General features: G+C 46.1%; 2 protein-coding genes across 3 annotated transcripts; one reads left to right on the forward strand and one right to left on the reverse strand.

The window, feature by feature from the left end:
• The first annotated feature begins 501 nt into the window (after positions 1–501).
• Positions 502–18,880, forward strand: LOC311009853 (voltage-gated delayed rectifier potassium channel KCNH8-like). 2 transcript variants are annotated; one of them, XM_084004280.1, is made up of 15 exons: positions 502–806; positions 6,139–6,372; positions 6,485–6,616; positions 6,839–6,984; positions 7,722–7,977; positions 8,643–8,800; positions 9,918–10,125; positions 11,038–11,418; positions 11,702–11,901; positions 12,810–13,059; positions 14,758–14,972; positions 16,984–17,258; positions 17,656–17,765; positions 17,878–17,930; positions 18,024–18,880. In XM_084004280.1, the coding sequence occupies exons 1-15, from the start codon at positions 731–733 to the stop codon at positions 18,720–18,722; spliced, it is 3,393 nt and encodes a 1,130-aa protein (XP_083860406.1). In that variant the 5' UTR covers positions 502–730; the 3' UTR covers positions 18,723–18,880. The 2 variants fall into 2 exon arrangements, with proteins under 2 accessions (XP_083860406.1, XP_083860405.1); XM_084004279.1 differs by lacking the exon at positions 502–806 and adding an exon at positions 5,621–5,861 and having other exon boundaries at positions 18,024–18,879.
• A 374-nt stretch (positions 18,881–19,254) lies between these two features.
• On the reverse strand, positions 19,255–20,302 carry LOC311009861 (gamma-crystallin S-like). The gene is made up of 3 exons (XM_084004288.1): positions 20,208–20,302; positions 19,769–20,011; positions 19,255–19,574 (listed from the first exon to the last, which is right to left on the reverse strand). Exons 1-3 carry the CDS (start codon positions 20,214–20,216, stop codon positions 19,302–19,304), a joined length of 525 nt encoding a protein of 174 aa, XP_083860414.1. The 5' UTR covers positions 20,217–20,302; the 3' UTR covers positions 19,255–19,301.
• Positions 20,303–21,219: the final 917 nt, after the last annotated feature.

The raw sequence follows: 21,219 nt of genomic DNA on the forward strand, positions 1-21,219 counted from the left end.
TGCAAAACAGATTACCTGCAGCAAGCAGGACGCTTTGAGATGAGAGGAGATATATTTAATTATGGGCTCAGCATCTCCAGCAGCAATCATTCATATGAAAACCTAGTGTACAGCTGCTGCTGCAGCTGGTTTAGAGTTTTCTATTCATAAGTTAGGGGGAGATGGATGTTCAGGGATTGTATACAAGTAGCTGTGGAATAGACGTAAACAGGCAAAATGCAAACAGGAGAAATTGCATGAGTGCGTCATCTTTATTGAAGGCTGTCCATTCATCCATAAAGTGTGGAGAAGACAGTGAAATGGTCAAAATAGGAGGATATCATTTTCATATGAAATATGCATTCATCAAAACATCAACGGATAAGAGGAGGGGGGAGAGGGGAGAGGGGGGAGTGAAAGGGAGGAGGAGAGGGGGTTTGCATTGCAGTACACCCGTGCGTAAATGTGACCATCCTCACCGTGGTCCCTCCATCCCTCCATCCATCCCTCCGTCCTCTCCCCTCCAGCCTCCGGCGGCTCCTCTCTTCTCCTCGTAGCCGGGATCACCTCCTCGGTGGTCGGTGGTCAGCTTTGGACCGTGGAGTCCCGGGTGTCTCGGCTCGGCGCCCTCCTCCAGGGGTTGGGAGGAGCGCCGGGGACCACGTCCAGGTTCCTGCCGGGCTTCGTGGCCACCCCCGGCGAGAGCCAAGGCTCCGAGCGGCGGGAGAGACGCGGCTCGACCCGCTCTCGGATGCCGGTGATGCGGGGTCTGATCGCGCCACAGAACACCTTCCTGGATACCATCGCCACTCGCTTCGACGGGACCCGTGAGTACATGATTTCATGACTGCGCCGTGCGCGATGGATGCGATCTGAAATGTTCCCTCGCTGTCACAACTCTGCAAATGCAAAGTCTTGCAAAGATCTGCGAAGTGCTTAACGGAGGTTGTAGCGTGCAGATGTGAACGGATTAAGATGAATGAACGCAGACTCATGCAGAATGTATAGCAGCCGGTTAAAGATGAATTAAACATGCTGGTCCTGCAGAGGACGCACAGATACAGACGGTGTGAAGGCAAAACTGGCATCATGTGATTACATGTTGTGCTGCTATAGTCCAATTAAAGGTATTTGAATGATGACTTATAATGTATATGTGCAAAACTACAATATGCTCAAATAAATACATGCACACAAAAAGTTGAAATTCAGTTCAACGTGGATTTGAAATGCTACAGCTGCATGCTTCACTGGCCAGTTACAGGATTAATCCCTTAGAGGGGCCCAAACTAGCTGCAGGGCCCATATTAACCCAGCTCCTCCCACATGTTGTGCAGTGTTGTGTGTGTGTGTGTGTGTGTGTGTGTGTGTGTGTGTGTGTGTGTGTGTGTGTGTGTGCTGTGAGGTAATGTGATTAAATGCATTTAATATAAGCACAAACTTAGTCATGAAGTTCCTGGATTTCATGAAATAAGCCAGTTTAAACAGCAGAGCCTTGAAGGATCCAGCCTTTATTGACAGTCTTTCCTATTTCAAACTGCCTCCCGGTGAATGTTTCACACCGTTACATCAGCTATAAGACAACAAAGATCTGCTCACAAAGTAAAGGTGCGACTTGAACCAAACATCCCTGATGTTCAGAGGGAGATGGAAATCACACACCGCGGTTATTAGAGCTTAACACTGTTGCATAACGGGCTCCCGAAGGTGCAAACCAGAGCCGGGGTCTGTCTATCTTCTGAGTCCCTTTGTGAAGATTACAGAAGGATTCCTGCTGCGTGTTGAGAATGCCGCTGCGGGAGAATGTGGAGGTTATTTGATGTCCCCTGGAGGCAACTTTCCATCAGATTGCATTAATTCAATTAGAATCTTTTATTTGCTGTCAACAGCGATCAGCTGAGAGTCGAACAGGATCCGATTACATCTTTCAGCTTCAGGAAAACCCTTTAAACGCAGGACTCAAAGTAATAGTAACCATATTTTAGAAATACATGAAGATCACCCATACCTGTATGTCTCATACAGAGTCTGGTCTTATGCAGTTCATGTGGATTACCCAGGATTTAGGACTTGGGGCCCCTCATGCTCACTTTGAGTCTCACTGTAACCAAACCTTTGTTTTTATTCCTGCACGCTTGATAGCCGAACAGCGAGCATGCCCGTTGTGACTGATGGTGAGTTCTCGAGTGCTGAAAAAGCAGCTGAGTGGAATAGTGTTTCCAGGTTTGATGCTGGGCTCTTCCATCGTTGTCATACAACATTAATGCAGCATGATAACTGGGGAGACTCCGGGGAAATCTCTGCAGGTTTTTTTTCCCTGGTATTCAAGTAGAAAGCTTCAGTGAGAGCCCTTCTTCTGTTTTTAACCCAGAGATATCTCAATGCAGCATTCATAATAACAAGATGACCAACCATTTCCTTGGTCAATGAGGTAGTAATCAATAACGCAGCTGATTTTCAGTCAGTTGGAGCTTCTTCTAATCCAAATATAGTCAGATCTAAAAGCAGATTTTGATCTCCACGCTCTATCGAGAAATAACCCCAAAGTAAAAGTGAGACGGAGGAGTGACAGATTTTTGCGTTTTTCTCAGGGGACGTCTGGCACAAAGCTGTGGGCTGTTAAGTTTTGAAGCTGATGCAGAGTGAAAATGTGTTTTCGGTTCAGGTTTAGGAAAAACATCAGAGAGCTGGTGCTACGAATAATCCTGCATCCAGCCGTCACAGCTCATCTCCTTATTGTTAGCCAGATTTATTTCCTTTGGCAAGCGGACTCTTACTTTGAAATGCTTTTCTAAACCACAGACTCCTTTGTGTGATATTATAAACGGATCACAGACGAGCATTGAATAAATATATAATTATAAATATATAATGGAGTTATTTTAGCTTGTTAGCATGCTGGAACACCACACACCGGGGGAATGTTTGAGATCTGAACTTTGCATCTCACAGGGAATGAATGCAAGCATCGTTTCAAAGTGCCATAAACAGACGTGCATTCTCCACTGTGCAGGCTGGTGGATGTGTTGTGGCTGTCAGTGTGAGCGGGGTTTCCCTCGGTTGCTCAGGGGCTGAGTGGTTTCGTGTTCTGGCAGGTTATTATTACACCTGGATGGCGGCGTGGATGTGGCGGCGCCCGGGGGAACGTGCAGAAAATGAGTAGAGCAAAGGACAATGAGCACGAGGCGAGAAACCAGAGTAGTGGGGGGGGGGGATGATGGAGCGCGGGAATGGCTTCTCTGAATCCAGATCACGTCTTTAAGGGGGGGGAGTGTACACGTAGGTGGGACTAGGCTGACCCCTAAATATGCTGAACACAGCAACCTTCAACACAGGAGCAGATAACATCCCACAAGCACCAAGACACGACTCCTGCAGAAATGCTTTTGGAATGTGAACACACCATTGTTTTTATGCAAAATCTGCTCTTAAATATTTATATATTCCTCCATTCTACCAGTTAATCATCTCAAAAAGTGCAAGCCTATTTTTCTTTTTACTGAGAGAAGTGACTCATGAAATCCTATTATATTCTGTCACACCCTTCAAAGTCGCCGGCTGCCTGATTCTCGTGTTCGTGGGATCGTGGATCCAGGTCGCCCGCTGCCTCACCGTCCACGTTGCCGATACCGTTGCCACAACAACAAATCCAATCCGGCTACATATGAGCAACGCCACCTCACACTTGTTGCAGCTAGAGTCCCGCGGCGGGCCGTCAGTCTCACGGTCGCAGCTTAACAAAATGATTTATCCTGACACGTTGACCTTCACCTTCAAGAAGATAGTGGTTTCTCGCCTCTGTGCTAAGCTAAGCTAACCATTTTCATATTTCATGTACACACACGATGGTGGCTTTATATTGTTTTCTAATTCTCAGCAAGAATGCGAATATGTGTGCATTTATTTTTCAGAATGATTTTAAAAAAATGTTTAGATATTAGCGAGCTTGTGCGTCAAATTGTGGCTGTTAAGCTCCACCCACAGAGGTTTACCTTGACCAATAGGATCCCACTTGCCTCAGGCATCATTACAATCTGCATGTGTATGAATCCAAAGTTCCTCCCCAGCTTTACTGCTGCGTATCACTTTGTCTTGTATTATTGTGATTCATTGCTGCTTCTGAGGAAGTGTGCGACTTCCCATGAGCCTCAGCAGTTTTTGCGTCTTGTGCTTCCATGAGGTTTATGCAGGAGCGTTTACACTGGACATGCTTTATGAATGCCTGAATTATTAAATTTGATTGTCCCCGGTTCATCTTCATGCAATCACTTCCCCCGTCGTCGCTCTCACTCAGGAGATCCCTCTCACTCAATCATCTGCTCGCCTGCTTCTCTCGTCCTATATTGCTCACATTCTTCAAAGTGGTCGCTGCGGTCTTCCAGACTCATTTATGTATGGACTTTAATGGTCTCGCTGGAATGGATACCTTTGCTGTGGGAGTCACCTATCATACATAATTGAGTTTCACGATTAATTATTCAAATTTGTCCCCAAAACTCGGCCGTCAAACAATTCGTCATAGCTGCTGCTTGTATGATATTCGGGCAGTATGCTTACATGCATGCCGAACAACTCCTTTTGGTACATTATGAGTTCATGTAAGGAGGGAAATAGGAGCTCGAGGAAGCTTGGTGATGTGATTACTTTCTCTCGTCTCCTAACCGGACAATAAATTAATTTGCAAAGATATACCTGAGCACTCATGAGAAGGTCAAATTGATTGGAATAGGCAAGATCCCAATTCCCCACATTGATAAACATGATGTGACTGCTTTGTTGTTCCACATTTAAACCCTCATAGGGTGAACTATTGCCTGAGGCTGTGAACAAGCAGAAATAACTTTCACAATCTAAATCTGTCCAGTTTTGAGCTCTACAGAGAAATGGAGTCAAGTTTATCTTTGCCGCTCCATAATGGTAGAGATATGGGCACAGAAGCAGAGAGAGAGGTGGGGAACGGGGCGAAAGTCGGGGATTTGAAAGGAACAATAGCTGGAGATGAGGAAAAGAAGATGGAGTGAATGTCATTGAAAAGCAGGAAGCATGTTAAATTCTCCCTGAGGAGAAAGCGCTTCAAAGTGAGCAGAATTACTCCAGAGCCTTTTCAGAGTGCAGACGCGAACATAAAGCGGGAGTGAACGCTGCGGAAAAGAAAGATAGCCGTGCGTGAAATTTTAATTATGTTTTCTTTGAATTAGAATGACATCTTAGTGAAATTGTAAGGGGACGACCCCGTGGTTTAGTAAAGCATGTAGCGTGAACGTGACGCCCAGAAAGACACAGCTCACAACTGCAACATGATGAATAATAATTATGATGTTATGTTACACTTCCCATTAAGATTTGAGGCCGCATTTTTACAAGATGTTGTTGAAACAAAAGGCAACTGGCAGGTCTGTATTCACATTGAACATAGATGCCATTATTTTCTTATACAGTTACAGTATAAACTCATATCTACTGAGCAAATGACACTTAAACTGCTTATTGTACGTTTTTGCATAGGTTTGTTGACAGTGTTCAGTTGTCCTACTTTTGAGATGGACATTAAAGTGGACCACGTTACACCGGAAGTAGTATTATTTCAGTTAGTACTCCGATCAGCACTAGTTGAACGTTTTCATCCAGCGCCATCATCAGGACATAATTAATTTAAAACATGAATTAAACACTCGTGGCGTTACATTAAGTAATTAATTGTATTCCTTTCGGCCTCAACTGAACCCGTGTGCTGCTAATGTTAGCATGCTATCGCGCTAAACTAAGCTGGTGAACATGAAGGCAAAAATATCAGTTTGTTAGCATGCCGTTAGCATTTAGCTAACAAGTAAAGCCAGCTAACGAGCTGCTAGCATGGCTGCTAGCTTGTTATCAACTGGGAGGTAAGAGGGTATAATTTAATAAATTAACTTGAAACTGTAAGATGAGACAAAAATAAGTGACAAATTATGCTTTTTTAAAGCCAGATTATAGACTAGCATTACAATAGTTGATATTTAAAACATTTTCTTTTCTGCTTGATTTGATATTAATGCAAATAATTAATATGAAGCATCTTAAATTCTCACTTTGATGCTATTGATGTTTTTTTTTTAATCATGCTTGTATGTCTATTCTGTCTCCTTGTCCCTGTCACCTTCCCACGTTTCCTCCAACCAGACAGCAACTTCGTCCTGGGCAACGCTCAGGTCCAGTCCCTCTATCCCATCGTCTACTGCTCTGATGGCTTCTGTGAGCTGACCGGCTTCGCCCGTGGCGAGCTGATGCAGAAGAGCTGCATGTGTCACTTCCTGTACGGCGGCGAGACCTGCGACCAGCTCACCTCGCAGATGCAGAAAGCTCTGGATGAACGTCGCGAGTTCAAGACTGAGATCATTCTGTACAAGAAGAGCGGTAAGAGGGGCTGGAGGATAATGTCAAGTTTAATCATGTTTGATGCCAGTCAAAGTTATCTTTAGGTCATGTCTTTTTAGGCTGGAATATCAAATCTCATTTCTTTGAACAGGGTCCAAGTTCTGGTGTCTGCTGGACATTGTGCCCATAAAGAACGAGAAGAGCGAGGTGGTTCTGTTCCTGGTGTCGCATAAGGACATCACAGAAAATAAGGACCTGGACCATGGCAATGAATCTGACACTGGTGAGAGAAAGCTTGAAAAGGAAAGTGAGGCATTTTCCAATTCCACTGTAATCCACACGAAATGATCCAATAGAGGCTTTGCCACCGGGGCACAAATCTATCAGCAGGCACAAACAGTGATATTATGGAGGGGGATTGGGAGCAGAAGTAAATAACCAATTCTACTTCTCCAGCAAAACACTACGGTGTGCCACACCTTTGCATGTATCTCTGTGTTTTCAGATGAGGAAACTGGTCTGGAAATCCGTCAGATCAGCCGCCCTCCAAGCTTCAACGTGGAGCGCCGCCGCAGTCGGGCCGTCCTCTACCAGCTCTCTGGACACCTACAGAAACAGGACAAATCCAAGAGCAAGCTGAAGATCAACAATGTGAGACACATTCTCCCACATACCTTCTGCTCCTCGTTAAGCTATTTTTTTTTAAAAGCATAATACAGATAGTGGTATTTTTTGGAGGATTAGTCTTTTGATTCTAATGACCTCATGGATAATAAGGATTATACGGCATCAGCAGATTCATTTTACTGACTTGCATTTGCTGAAAGGGGGCAATTTGCTTGTCCAGGATTAATTTGCAAACCAACTTGATTTGCATTCATTTTCTTAGTCAATAAGACTTAAATTTGTAAATTCAAGCAATTGGGACGAGACCCAATGTGCCTGAGCAGCATGGTCTTAACCCCAGGAGGGAAGAAATGAGCATAAAACCTCTGATTAGTTCATTTGAATTCATTGTGGGGCTGGCTGATCAGGTACCACAGTTAACAGGTTTCCTCCACTTGCATCAGCTCATTTTTGAGAGACATATTTGGATTTTTGTCATTACTTTGCACATACATGGCATGGCTGCTATATATTATGCTTTGAAGGCAACTCGTTTTTGAATATTTGTGTTTCCAAGTTAGCTAAATCTATTTAAATTTGCCCGTGATGATGTAGAATTTAAACCTCAGCTGAATCCTTGAATTATACGATGCTCCTATCAGTCGCAGGGCTGCTAATGATAATCAAATATTCATGCAGGCTAGTGGAGATACTCTAAAGCTATAGGGATCAAATTATTTATTTAGCAATAATGTTTGCGAGTGTGTTTCCACGTGATCCAGAGCGTTCTCGGTGCCAACGCTAACCCGGTCCCAGAGTACAAGGTGGCGGACGTCCAGAGGTCCCGTTTCATCCTCCTCCACTACGGTGCGTTCAAGGCCGGCTGGGACTGGCTGATCTTGTTGGCCACCTTCTATGTCGCCGTCACCGTCCCCTATAATGTCTGCTTCACCGCGGTGGAGATACGAGAGGACGCCTCATCAGCACGTAACCCTCCAAGTGTCAGCGATATCTTGGTGGAGATACTTTTCATCATCGGTAAGGCTGCTTTGTCTTTTTCATTGGTATCAGAGGAATAAACTATATCAAGCTTTAGCTACACAAGTAATACTTAGATGAATCAATTTAGAATTTTTCGAAAATAAGAAAGAATATCACCAGAGTTGTCCTTTAAGTCGCGCCTCTCGGCTCCAATTCATTCATATATTTTCCCACTTTGTTCTAATATGGGTTTAAGGGCAGCTCCTTCCTGGTTTGCATAATCCAATCAAGCAGTGCTTAAACCACCACTCTTTCTCTCCTAATTGGCCCAGTTAGCTGCACCACGGTCCGCTTCGCCTCCAACGCACCAGAGCTGTATGCTAATTGAGCCCCAACCTGCCGTCTCCCATCTGACAGCAGAGCCCACTAATCCCGCCTGGGGAAGGCTTGTTAAAGGAAATATGCTCACAACCTGGAGCAGTGTTGGCCCGCGGGTCTGTAGGTTAGCTTGACATAGGTTGGGTATGTTTGGAGACTCAACACAGTTCACAGTTTCAACTATTCAACCGAGAGCTGGGAGGATATTTGGGGAACAGGGAGCATAACTTTTAAAAAAAAGGATTGCTCTTTGGGGAGGAGGGTTGAGAAAATTGATACCACTCTCATGAAGTTACAACCAATTGTTTGTTTACGGCACATTAATCGGGATGTTTGTGTGCCAGATATCGTGCTGAACTTCCGCACCACCTTCGTGAGCACGTCTGGTCAGGTGGTGTACGACGCCCGCTGCATCTGCATTCACTACGTCACATCCTGGCTCTTTGTGGATCTCATCGCCGCCTTGCCCTTTGACCTGCTCTACGCCTTCAATATCAGTGTGGTGGGTCTCACACACACACATACATGCGTTGTCCTCACATACAGCTCTACCGTTTTGGTTTATTATCTAACAAGTCGTACAAGTACATTTGTAGAAATGTGTATATACAAGTGTTGTTTGACTGGGCTCTTACTATTGTGTGTCTTTAGATGTGTATTCGTGTGTGTGTATGATGTATTGGCAGAGGCTCTATGGCCGCTGCCAAAGGTGACATCATCCTTTTATCAATAGCACTCTCCTGCTGTTCAGCGCTCACACATTAATAAAATGAGACCATGAAAGAGCCTGTAAATGTTAGATTATTATTCTGCAAAGGAAACTAAGAGCTCACAAGACATTGTTCTCATCTTAAACCTTTTGCTCCATCTCTACTTGACATCCTGCTCTGAGTATTTGCTGCCGTGACTTGTTATTAGGTGACTGGTAATTAAGCTGATAAATGATTATGCTGACGATGAAGGAGGCAGATCAGCTGGATGGGTGCGGAGCCTGCTTGCTGTTTAACAGACTCAGTACGATAGATAGGTTGTCGTACTCGAGTAAAGCAGGCATTTTATACACCTTAGCATTTTCTATTGAATCAAATTCCCTGAATCCAGGTACCTAGAGAATTAAATCCTAATTAATGCGTGTGGAAACCAGAGATGCTTCAATTAACAGACCACTAATTGGGAAACCGAAAGAAGCAGGAAATTGCAGCCGTTGTTAATCCAGAGGTGAGGGAGGAAACCGATAAATTGATGATGTTCCACGAGGTAATTCTTCCTTCACGACCAGAGCGGTTTCTCCAATCGATGATAGCGGTGATTTCCTCTGAATGGCTTCTCAGGTAAAAGCAGTAAATTAAAGTTTATCTCGAGTTCGCTTTGGCATTCTGAAGTATTTTAAATCCCATCTCAGCTGCAAGGTTCAGGCGCTCCGTGGTGCAGCCTTTGACTGTTTTTCTGCACATGAATGAGATGGTGGAGCCGGTCCCCTAGTGACACGGCCCACTGTCGAGATGTCTGATTAAAATTCTCAGTGTGCACGGCTGATTTCTAATTGGCTCCAGATGGGTAACTGCTAAGATTAAACACAGCGTTCATACCCTCAAACCCGTGACTCCTCTCTCTCCCAGAACTTCGGGGTTCACCTGCTGAAGACGGTGCGCCTCCTCCGCCTGCTGCGCCTCCTGCAGAAGCTGGACCGCTACTCCCAGTACAGCGCCGTGGTCCTCACCCTGCTCATGTCCACGTTCGCCCTGCTGGGCCACTGGATGGCCTGCGTCTGGTACTTCATCGGACGCAGCGAGATCGAGAGCAATAGCCCCGCCTCCTGGGACATAGGTTCGTTGCACATTCATGGAGGATTTTAATGGTTGGAAAGGCGGAGGGCGAAACAAACATCCTCTCTATCATTTTAAGCGAGTTTGAGGATGCTTGTACACTCTCAGCGTGTGGCGCTTGTGTGTCCTTTCACTGAGAAAACACTTCTAATTATGGTGATCTGTCTCCCCTCCTACTGGTCTCAGCTGCACCAAACAACAACAATACTGTGCGGTGCATGAGGTGATGCTGCCTCTCCTGTTTAAATCAGACTAAAGCCTGGGGGTAGAATATACAGGAAAGTCCTCCACTGTTGCACAGATGAACATGTACATGCAGCTTTGGCTCAGGCGGTAGAGCGGGTCGTCCATTAATTGTAGCGTTGGTAATTGAGCGCAACACTGAATCCTAAATTGCTTCCGATGACCAGGGCAGCGCTCCATTATTCCTGGCTAATGAATGCATGTGCATGAGTGAATGAGGGGCTTTTAAAAGCGCTTTCTTCTGCTCGGCTTGAGAGCTACTTAAAGCTGAGATCCATTTACCATTTCACGTTACAAGTTTGTGTTCCTCAGCTGAAAGTTCACATTAAGAAAACAATGTTCAAATGAGAATGTTCTGTCCTGTAAAAATGGAACATTTTGTCTTACTCCACCATGCTGGCCTTGTTTGCCCTGCTTAACATCCATTACAACGGGTGCTGCTTTTGAAGAGGGAAAACAATCCAGACTCTAAAAGGAGGCACATTTAGAAACTAGACAAACAATTTGCACCATGCATGAATAAAAGCTGACATGAGAGAAGCTGGTGTACAACACTGAAGTAATGACTTTCCAGCCTTCTTACCTCTGTTAATGAAGTCTTCTATTAAACATAGAGTAATTGATCTCATTAAACTGACAGAGCCCTCTGGACTTCCCCTCTCCCCACCAGGCTGGCTCCATGAGCTGGGCAAACGCTTGGGAACGCCATACTTCCTGGCACCGCTGACGTCCCTGTTGGGCGTCTCTGATTCATCTCAAGGCGCCATAACAGCAGGACTGACCAATTACAGCCAGTGGAACGGCTCAGGGTTGGAGCCGCTAAGCGGTGTGGCAGGTTTGCTGGGTTCCGGCCAATGGAACGGCAGCAGGGCCAGAGCCAGGATGCCCAACGGCTCCGGGACGACACTGAGCGGCGGCCCGTCTGTCAGGAGCTCGTACGTCACGTCGCTGTACTTCGCTCTGAGCAGTCTGACCAGCGTTGGCTTCGGTAACGTTTCAGCCAACACGGACTCTGAGAAGATCTTCTCCATCTGCACCATGCTGATCGGAGGTGGGAAAACACGGCACCTGCAAAGTTCACAAATGTCACGCGTCATTATTTGAATGTTGGATTCCCTTTGCCATCATATTGCTAACGTGGCTAAAAATAAAACTCCTTAGTTATACCCATTGCTCACTTCTATGGGAAACAATGGCTACATTAGTTTATTCCTGCCAGATATCCAGTCATAAATGCTGTTTTAATTCAACCAAAACAAAACCCTTTTTAAAGAAATGGTACAGTTACATAACTGAACTACACTTCTCTGGTGCTTTCGCCTCTTTGTCCGTAGCATTGATGCATGCTGTGGTGTTTGGTAACGTGACCGCCATCATCCAGAGGATGTACTCGCGCCGCTCCCTCTACCACACCCGCACCAAGGACCTGAAGGACTTCATCCGGGTGCACCGGCTGCCCAAGGCCCTCGAGCAACGCATGATGGAATGTTTCCAGACAACCTGGTCTGTCAACAACGGCATCGACGTCAGCGAGGTAGGAGGGACTCGCTGCAGCAACAATGACTTGATTGATTCAGTTCCAAGTCTTGATATTTAAGTGCTGAGTATTGCATATATAGTATGCGTAGCGACTCTCTGTTGGTGGAATTTTGCTATTGGGCAGATCTGGAGCCTGGTGACATACATGGGGCCGGCTCTCGTCACCAATCGAACACATGAAGTTGCTCTAGATGGCACAGATATTTCTAAAAAATGTCCGACTGTTCCTTTAACTTTCAGGGATGGGCAAATGACCTCTGTGGCTCGGGTTGACCTTGTCAGATACAATGGGATCAACCGGCTTCTAAAATTGAAAGTGCAAATCCGGTGACGTGTCCTCCGAGCAGACTAAATAAACGGCTCAAAGTCACTGGGAGGATTTTGGTTTTGTATGGGGTTCTATCACGCAGGGGGCAGCTATCTTAATTTCATGGATTAACGATCTCATGGACACTAAACTCACTCTTGATGTGTTTTACCGTGGCTTTAAATCTAGATAATCCTTTTTTGTAGAGATAACACGATGGGAAACAGACGCTAATACTTTAAGGTAATAACCCACAACTTTCTCTCTCTCTCTCCCTCTCTCTCTCTCTCTCTCTCTCTCTCTCTCTCTCTCTACTCTCACACAGAGTGCATAGAATAGTATAGTGTTGCATTTGCTGTAAGGAATGACATTTGAGTAAATGTACGACATAAAAATAAACTGTCAAGCACACATTAGTTGGGGGGGAAAGTGAAAGGTTTTATTTAGCCTGTTATCTTCAGCTTCAAATGATGACACCCAAAGAAAGGAAAGAGAGAGAGAGAGAGATCGGGATTCATCGGTAGTTTCCAGTCATAGAGATCATGTAGTTTTGTGTGTCTTGTTTTCACTGCGGAGGGGAAATGTGTCCTTCTCAGCTGCTGAAGGACTTCCCAGATGAGCTGAGGGCCGACATCGCCATGCATCTGAACAATGAGCTGCTGCAGCTGCCGCTCTTTGAGTCGGCCAGCAGGGGGTGCCTGCGCTCCCTCTCCCTCATAATCAAGACCTCCTTTTGCGCACCTGGGGAGTTCCTCATACGCCAGGGCGACGCCCTCCAGGCCATCTACTTCGTCTGCTCCGGCTCCATGGAAGTACTGAAGGACAACACCGTGCTCGCCATTCTGGGTAAAGACTTGACATGTCAAAGCATGTATTCATATATTACCGTCCTCATATTTATTTGTATATATAGGCTATATATATATATACACACACACACACACTGCATATCACTATTGAGGTTCAGCACCATGGACAGCACCCACACCCACACTGTGGAAGGGCTGACTCCATCCAGGTTAAATAAGTAGGTATGGCCATCAGAGGCCTGTGTGGGTTTTGGGGTCGGGCCTCCTGTCGGCCTTGCAGTCTCCCTGTCTTGGACTCCAAACCAGAGAAGCCCTCCTCGATCCCGGCAGTAGAATTAAATTACATTATCTTCTTCCCCCCGAGGATGATGAACGAGACGTCAGAGAATCAGGTGATGGATTGGTTGAGGGATTCACTGTCACCTAAAAAAAAAACTGCTCAAGATTTCCAGATTTTGCATACAATTCTCAAAACATGCTGGAACAAGACCATGAACTGCTTATTTAAATAAGAAAGGGCTTTTACTTCTGGGGACGTTATTAGACATCCAGTATTTAATAGTCAGCCAGACAACTTTTAATGAAGAGCAACATGATGAAGGGTAGCAATCGTGCCGCTTTATTGTAGAAACTGCAATTATCCCCATATTAATCTATCCCTGTGAGCACACAAGTCACATCTCATCAAGTGAAAGATGGAGTGTGACCCAGGAACAGTTTTGGGAGCAGCCTAAATCCCAACATGAAATCCATAAACAGCATTAATTATTTTTATTTTGCCACTTAGGGGAACAAACTTCAAGCACAACATTGGATAAATAATCACCTCAGAAAGTTACGGCTAATGTGTTTGCAAACAGTTTATACAGCCAGCAGACATTTGGAGTCATATTTCTGGCCTCCAGATGAATATAAGTCCAAATATTTACTCTACTTTTAGCTCTGTTTTGGTCTCCACCAACTCCAGGGGGAAATATCTATATAGTTTTTACCATCTAATTTATCCACAGTGTTAGTATTAAAAGTTTTCCATCTGCTGTAATAACCAAAACCAAAAAAACTGCATTCAAACAATGCAAAGTTAACTGAATATGACATCCCTCCAATGGGGGAGCCGGGTGTTTGCAGCGTGAACTAGAAACCTCTCGGGATGCCTTGTCCTACAACGTGATACTCCCTCCATTGTGCATAACACGGATGAAACAGAATAGAGAAACACAAACAGACTCACAAACAGCTCTGGAATCAGTTCAGGTCTGTATAAAGCAGTGGCAGCAAATTGGCAACGCTGTTTTTCCTTCACATGAATGATATAACTGGTGTAAATAATGAAGTAACTGCTGTCTAAAGAAGAAACTCATTAACATGCCGGACCTGTTGTGTGTGCACATGCACGTATGTGCACACAAAAACACACATTTGTCTAACAGACGTTCTCATTTTTTCTCTCCCGCCTGCTGCCTGCGTCTTTTACTCACACACACATACAAATTGTTCTGGCGTTTCCACTTTGGATTTACATCTGTGGAGAAGGCAGTCAGGTGGAATGAGGAAGCAGAGAAACAGAATAATAAAGATCTTCTGTTGTAATCTACCACTACTGCTGTAATAATAATACACATATTAAAATGTTGTAACCCTACAATCAACCTCTCTGCTCTAGAGGTTGTTATTAGTAAAAGATGTATCATCAGCGAATTGTACTTTAAATGTATCATGTATTTCTGCTTCCCAGGTCGGGGCGATCTGATTGGCTCCGACTGTCTGACCCAGGAGGAAGTGATCAAGACCAACGCCTGTGTGAAGGCGCTGACCTACTGTGACCTGCAGTACATCAGCCTGAAAGGCCTCCGCGAGGTGCTCTGTCTCTATCCGGACTACGCCCAGAAGTTCATCACCGAGATCCAACATGACCTGACGTACAACCTCCGGGAGGGACACAACACGGAGGTACGAGAACCGCCCGATGCTTTTCTGATCTCTCTAAACGCTGCTGTCGTCTTTACACTTGCTTTTTCTTATTGTGAGTAGCCCTGCAGTAGAAATCTTAGTTTCAAAGCTTAAACGCAAGTAAGTTTTGTGTGGTCCATCCATCCATTTCCTGCCACTTATCTGGGTCGCCAGACAAGTGGCAGGCTAAGCAAAGCATCCCAGATATTCCTCCTCCAGCTACTCCAGGGGGAGTTGAAGATGTTCCCAGATGGCCAGATGGGATATGTAGTCCCAGTTGAACATGCTCTGAGGCATTTTGATCAGATGCTACTGTTTTTTTATTTGCCAATCTGTTTTTATCATTATATTTACTAATATTAAGCATAGAATCATGTCATGTTCTAAATGCCTGACAAAAGACATTTTGGGTAAGATCCACAAGAAGACTCTTGAGCTGTGGAGTGGCCTCCTCCGCCCATTTTTTATGCGATGCTGGAGTGATGGCTTTGCACTTGAAGGAGGATTTGCCATCTGGACCGGGAGTGAGGAAGGAGCCACCGCTTCTGCTTGAGATGCTGCCAACAGATAAAGGCACGAGCCGAACATGGGCGATTCAGATGCCAGGGAATTACAGATTGATCTCAGCTGTAGCGCACACATGAATGACCAGCATATACTGGAAATAACAAAGTCACATATTCGCTGTGAGTAAGCTTGCTAATTAGAGCGGCGGTCCAGGAGAAATATCAGGGGTATGCGACCGTATCGCAGCATGGAAAATATAGAATTAGAATAAAGAATAAATTACTTCCTGGCTTGAGGATATGTACATATATGTACGAACCCTTCTTGTCAGCAGCTTACACACACACACATATACATATGTATATGCAGGTACAGAGACAGTAGTAGCGCATCCTCCTCCGAGTGCAGCGTGGGACTAAAAATAGCACTTTGAGAAGGGTGGGGGAGGGGCAGGTCATCCCTGACTGGATAAATATAGAACAACAACCAGATGGAGACGAGACGAGGAAACATCAGGATGAAAGGAAGCTGCAGGGGGAAGGAAGAGGAAGAGCCTCGCCCACATTTGCAAACACGTGCTGGCACACGCTTGCAGACATTCACACATGCAGACACACACACACACACAGCATATTTGTCCTTGCTGATGCCGAATGATGGGTAGGCACACACACTCACGTTACATCATGCATGCTGCTTTTTTTTCTACATCTCATATGCACACATGACCATATTTCAACATGTCTCTCATGCAACATGCACACTCTTTTCTTTACACCCCCGAACACACACACATCATTGGCTGACGCCCTTGTAGCGGCATGCTGCATATGAAGGGATGCACGTGCTGGTCACACACACACTAAAATCCCAAACATTCGCTTCTCCACTTCGTTCCCTTCAGGCAAACCTCTGCTAAAATTAAACCTCCGTGGTCTAAAAATACCAGCCGGCCACGTGAGCTAAAGACAACAAACGTGGGGGGAGAGGGTGGTGGTGGTGGTGGGGGGGGTGACGGGAGGAGAAGAGGAGGACAGAGAAAATGAGATTTGTTTGCCAGTGTTTTAATCAGCTTTAAACTGCGGTGCAGAGAAGATGCAGGGAAAACGTCATTAACCTTCCACCAGTCACAACCTGCTGACTGCAGCGGTTTGACTTCTACGGACAATCGCTTTAGGAGTCCTACATAAACATCCACAATGGTCGTTTGCTTCACCTGAAACCTCCAGGAGAGCTGAATGTCTCTGGGCGTGAATGGTGTTGTTGCTTGTGTGGTGTTTGAATGAGAGCGCTCATAAGCTGAATGGATATCAGTGCTGTGAATGGCGACTGTTTACTCAGTGATGCTTTCAGTGGCTCAGCAGCACCCCCATCTGGTCACATAGTGACTTTCTGAAGACCTATTAATTCTCAGTAAGGGTTAGTGCAGGCGGTACTCACAGCTGCTCTCCATCTTCCAAACAAATGACCACATTTTGTCCTGATCCCTTTTTTCTCTCCGCAGGCCGACTGCGAGAGCAATGGAGGGATCATGAAGAAGCTTCCATCCATCAAGGAGGACGAGGAGGGATCGGGGTCCGAGGGCGAGCGCTCCCCCCACTCCAAGATGCCCCCCCCGGGCCGGCTGGGCCGAGGCCTGCGCTCCCCACTGCGCTCCCCTCTCCGCTCGCCGCTGCTGCCGTCGAGAACCTTCCGGGCGGCGGGCAGTCACCCGCGGCCCACCAGCCTGCAGATCCCCGTGGTGAGATTCAGCTGCCTGCAGCCGGACCTCAGCCCTCGGTGAGGAACCCCCCATTGACCTGTTTGAATCAGTGACTTGTTCATAATCATAAGCAGGCTAATTTGAACAGAGTCCCCGGAGAGGTGGCAGCAGATGCTTGAGTACAGCTATGTGAGTTCACACACCAGCATAAGTGTGTCACTGTGTCGGATCTCCAAAAAGACATTATCTCCTAAATGCCCCTGATAAAAAAATCTCTACATTTACTCTTTGTATGGTTTAAGTTATTATGAGCTTTGAAGAAGAGGCGTCACATGATAAACTGCTCTCAGATTCAGTGAATGAATGAGTTCTCTATTTGTTGCTTTGGTGATTAAACCACGTCCCGTTTGTGTTTATGAATAATGGATAAAGGCCAGAGTGCATCATCCACTCCCTCTTCCTGTCCCTCCACAGGTTTGTGGATGAGATCGAGACAGAAAACCAAAGTGGTTCAACCCAGAAGTTCGATTTTTCTCCCAGTGCAACTCAGAGATTCCTACCCAGCCCCGACTCGGCTGCCTCAGGTTAACACAAGCTGCAGAGCTGCACAGATGCATTTCGGACTGAATCGCTCATCTATCAAGTTATGAATCAGCTGTTGAAGTGCATGCGTGTGTTTCTCTTGTCTGTCCACAGGGGCCGATGATGAGGCCGACACCATGCAGACGATTGCTAAGCTAAAACACGAGGTAAGGCTCGTCACCCTAACCCTAACCCTAACCAGCGTGGCTGACTCCCGCTCTGACTCCCGCTCTGACTCCCGCTCTGACTCCCGTCTCCAGATGAACGTCCTCTCCCGCCAGGTGACCGCCGTCAGTCAGGAGCTGCAGGATTTGACGAGTCTTCTCAAACCCCTCTTCCATAACCCCTCCATGCTGCTGACGCCCAGCGCTGTGACTCCGCCTCCCAGCGTGTCATCGTACAGCTGCTCCCCGGCCCCGCTCCTCCTTACCCGGCATGCGCCCCCGCACTGTTCGGATGACCCTCCGTCCATCCTGGTCCCCGAACCGTCCTCTCCTCCGCCGATCGTGAAGAAGGCGTTCCAAGGAGAGTTTGATCAGGGTCCTCCCTCCCGTACCATCAGCCCCCATTACCCTCCTGGTCCTCTTCAGACCAGCCCCGCCCCCCCAGTCTCTCATCGCTCCGCTCCCCCGTCACTCAACAGCTCTCCCCATGAGCACACAGTCGTGCCACATCCATACACCTCCTTCATCCCCTCTCATTCTCCATCAAGCCACCCGTCATCCATCACTCCCCTGTTGGTTGACATATCAGGACCTGACTGTGAGCCCCCTCAATCCCGTCCCGAGTGCCAGTTCATATCCCCGTCTTATCCCCACTCCCTTCCCCAGCCCCTTCTCCAGCCCCTTCTCCAGCCCTCCAGCATGGTCCGAGACCCCCTCCTGAACCTGCAGGCGGAGGCGTGGGGGGAGCACCCAGCCCAGCTCAGCTTCATCAATGAAGGACAGCCCTCGGTGTGACCCGGGACGATCCGGACCCACGGGACCAGCCAGCATGCCGCACTTACTGCATGACAAACATTCGTCCAAAGTTTGGCATGTGAGTTAAAATGTAAATATATCGATTTTAAACTTCTAGAAACTTCAATAATGAGCACCAGCTGTATGAAGATCTGTTAATAAAATAGTTTGTTTTACAGTTTGATTTGGATTTGTTTGACAGGATAATAAAACTTAATTTTATACATAAACTGTGTATTCAGTTCAGCCTGATCGGTTACAAATATAGGAAAACCAATGAGTTTACAACTTTTAGCTCCTTAACTATAAATTCTACGTACTTGTATGACTGCGGACCCATTCCCAAGGCGAGATGTGTTATTTGGATGTATTATTTTACAGTTTTAGGTAGATTTTATTTTCTATTAAAGGAACTTAAAAGCAAAAACTCCAGACTAAACTCAAGCTCGGTGTCCCTTATGTACGATATATTTGCCCCGTAGCGTTCACACTCAGACACAGCGATGACACAGTCGGTTTAATTCATCGGTCACACAGTTTTATTGTAGCCATTCTAAGAGAGGAGACAACGGAGAGTTGCTACTCGGTCAGCCTCCTAAAGGACTGGACGGTGGGGCAGACGGCGCCCCAGTCCACCGGCTTGCGGTACTCGCCTTTCTCCAGCAGGTACTGGCGGCCCTTGTAGTAAGGGTGCTCATAGAAGACCCAGAAGCCTCCCAGGACCCTGCAGGAGTGCACCTCCCTCCAGTGGAAGTTCTCCAGCACGGAGGGACAGTCCTCGGTCGCTTCAAACACCCGACCTGCAAAATCCCCCTTAACATAGAGCTGGATCTTGTGAGGATCTCCACTGGCCTGGAGGAGAGAAGAGGAAACAGAGGTGTGATGATGAAGAGGGTGAAGAAACAAGAGAAATGCAGAGGTGATGTCACAATGGAGAAGTGCAATGTCAGGGTAGGTTTTTAACGCTTTCATGAAAATGAGCGATGTATGACATGATACAGTAATGTTCTTTTAGTGTTTTCCTACTAAAAAGAAACGATTCTTACAAAGTGAATCATCTTGCAGGAGCAGACTCTGTCGTTGAGGCCGAGCCAGCTGTGGTAGTCGGGGTACTCCCCTCTGGGCAGGATGTACTGGTAGCCCGCATAGTTGGGCCTCTCGTAGACCACCCAGGTCCCGCTCTCCACTCGGGCCGAGTTACAGCGACTCAGGTAGGCGTGGAAGTCGGTGCAGTCGCTGTCGCACTCGTACCGGCGACCCTGGTAGCTCTTGTCCTCGAAGAAGATGATCTGGGTTGGGAGATGTAAAGACTTTTTTCAATTTCTGCATGATTTGATATTCCATAACTGTTTAGACATCAACACAGGAATGTTATTAAATGACCAAAGACTGCTGGCTGTGGATTTGTTTGGGCCGTTGGATGCATTTGAGAGGCATCAAACTGAGGCTCGAAGCAGGAATCGTGGTCAGCTGTCGCCTACTCACCCTGCCCATCCTTGGACCAGCTGTGCTCCGCCGTGTCAAGTAAGGTAAGTCCTATGTGTGTGTTTGGTTGTGTGTGTCTGTGTGTGTGTGTGTGTGTGTGCGCCCTCGTTCCTCTTTTATACCTGCAGAGCCCTCTGTAATTGAGACAACTGCTTTGTCATGAGAATGAGATCCAAAATTTGAGTCAGTGGTTCCATTGCTGGTGATATTTTCCAGAAAGAGTCTGTGGGATTACGCTGCATAAAGACTGATTAACGCACGCAGGGATGTGCACGAACCCCCTCGGACGTGAATACCAACAGTATGATGACTGTTTGCTTGTCAAACTGTCCTCCTCGTGCACCGAGGGGAACAAAACAACCAACACATCTCAAGCCGCAGTTCATCAAACGGCCATTAGATGTCGGTGTTGGTTTATAGTTTATTGTACACCTAACCAGTTAGGGTTCTGTGCAGTGCAACTGTGAGATACTTACAGCTTTTTCAAGATTAATGCCGCTATAAAAGCACTTCTGGTCAATACATTTTTTAAATTTTCCCGCTGTAAAAAAAATATTTTCTGGCTTTCAAGACACTTAACTTAATTATTAAAAGTCCCCAAAAATGTCTTGATTGCAGAACAAATAAAAAACAACTACATTCTTGGCAGTCATGAGAAATAACTGCATATTGAGTGTAATAACTGTGTATTAACAGGCCCTGCTTTTAGATAATAAGATAAAAATGATTATGTAATTCAATACTTTAGGGCAGATGTGAGGACAGCTGGTGTTACCTATCTGTTATTACTATAGTCACCATACGGGGGCAGCATTTCCTCAGTGAGGTTTTCTACTGTATGGTCTGCTAAATCGAAGCTAAAGTATTATAACTGAATATTTTGGGGTTGTTTTATTTTCACTATTTAATTTACGGTTTAATCTAGAAATGAATCCTCAGTTAACGGTGGAGTCGATATAATCTAAATTGAAAACACAGTCCAGATTCATATACAATGATAACTTCCTGTGCT

The sequence above is a fragment of the Eutrigla gurnardus genome (assembly GCF_963514095.1).
Source record: "Eutrigla gurnardus genome assembly, chromosome: 24".
NCBI classification, from domain to species: domain Eukaryota; kingdom Metazoa; phylum Chordata; class Actinopteri; order Perciformes; family Triglidae; genus Eutrigla; species Eutrigla gurnardus.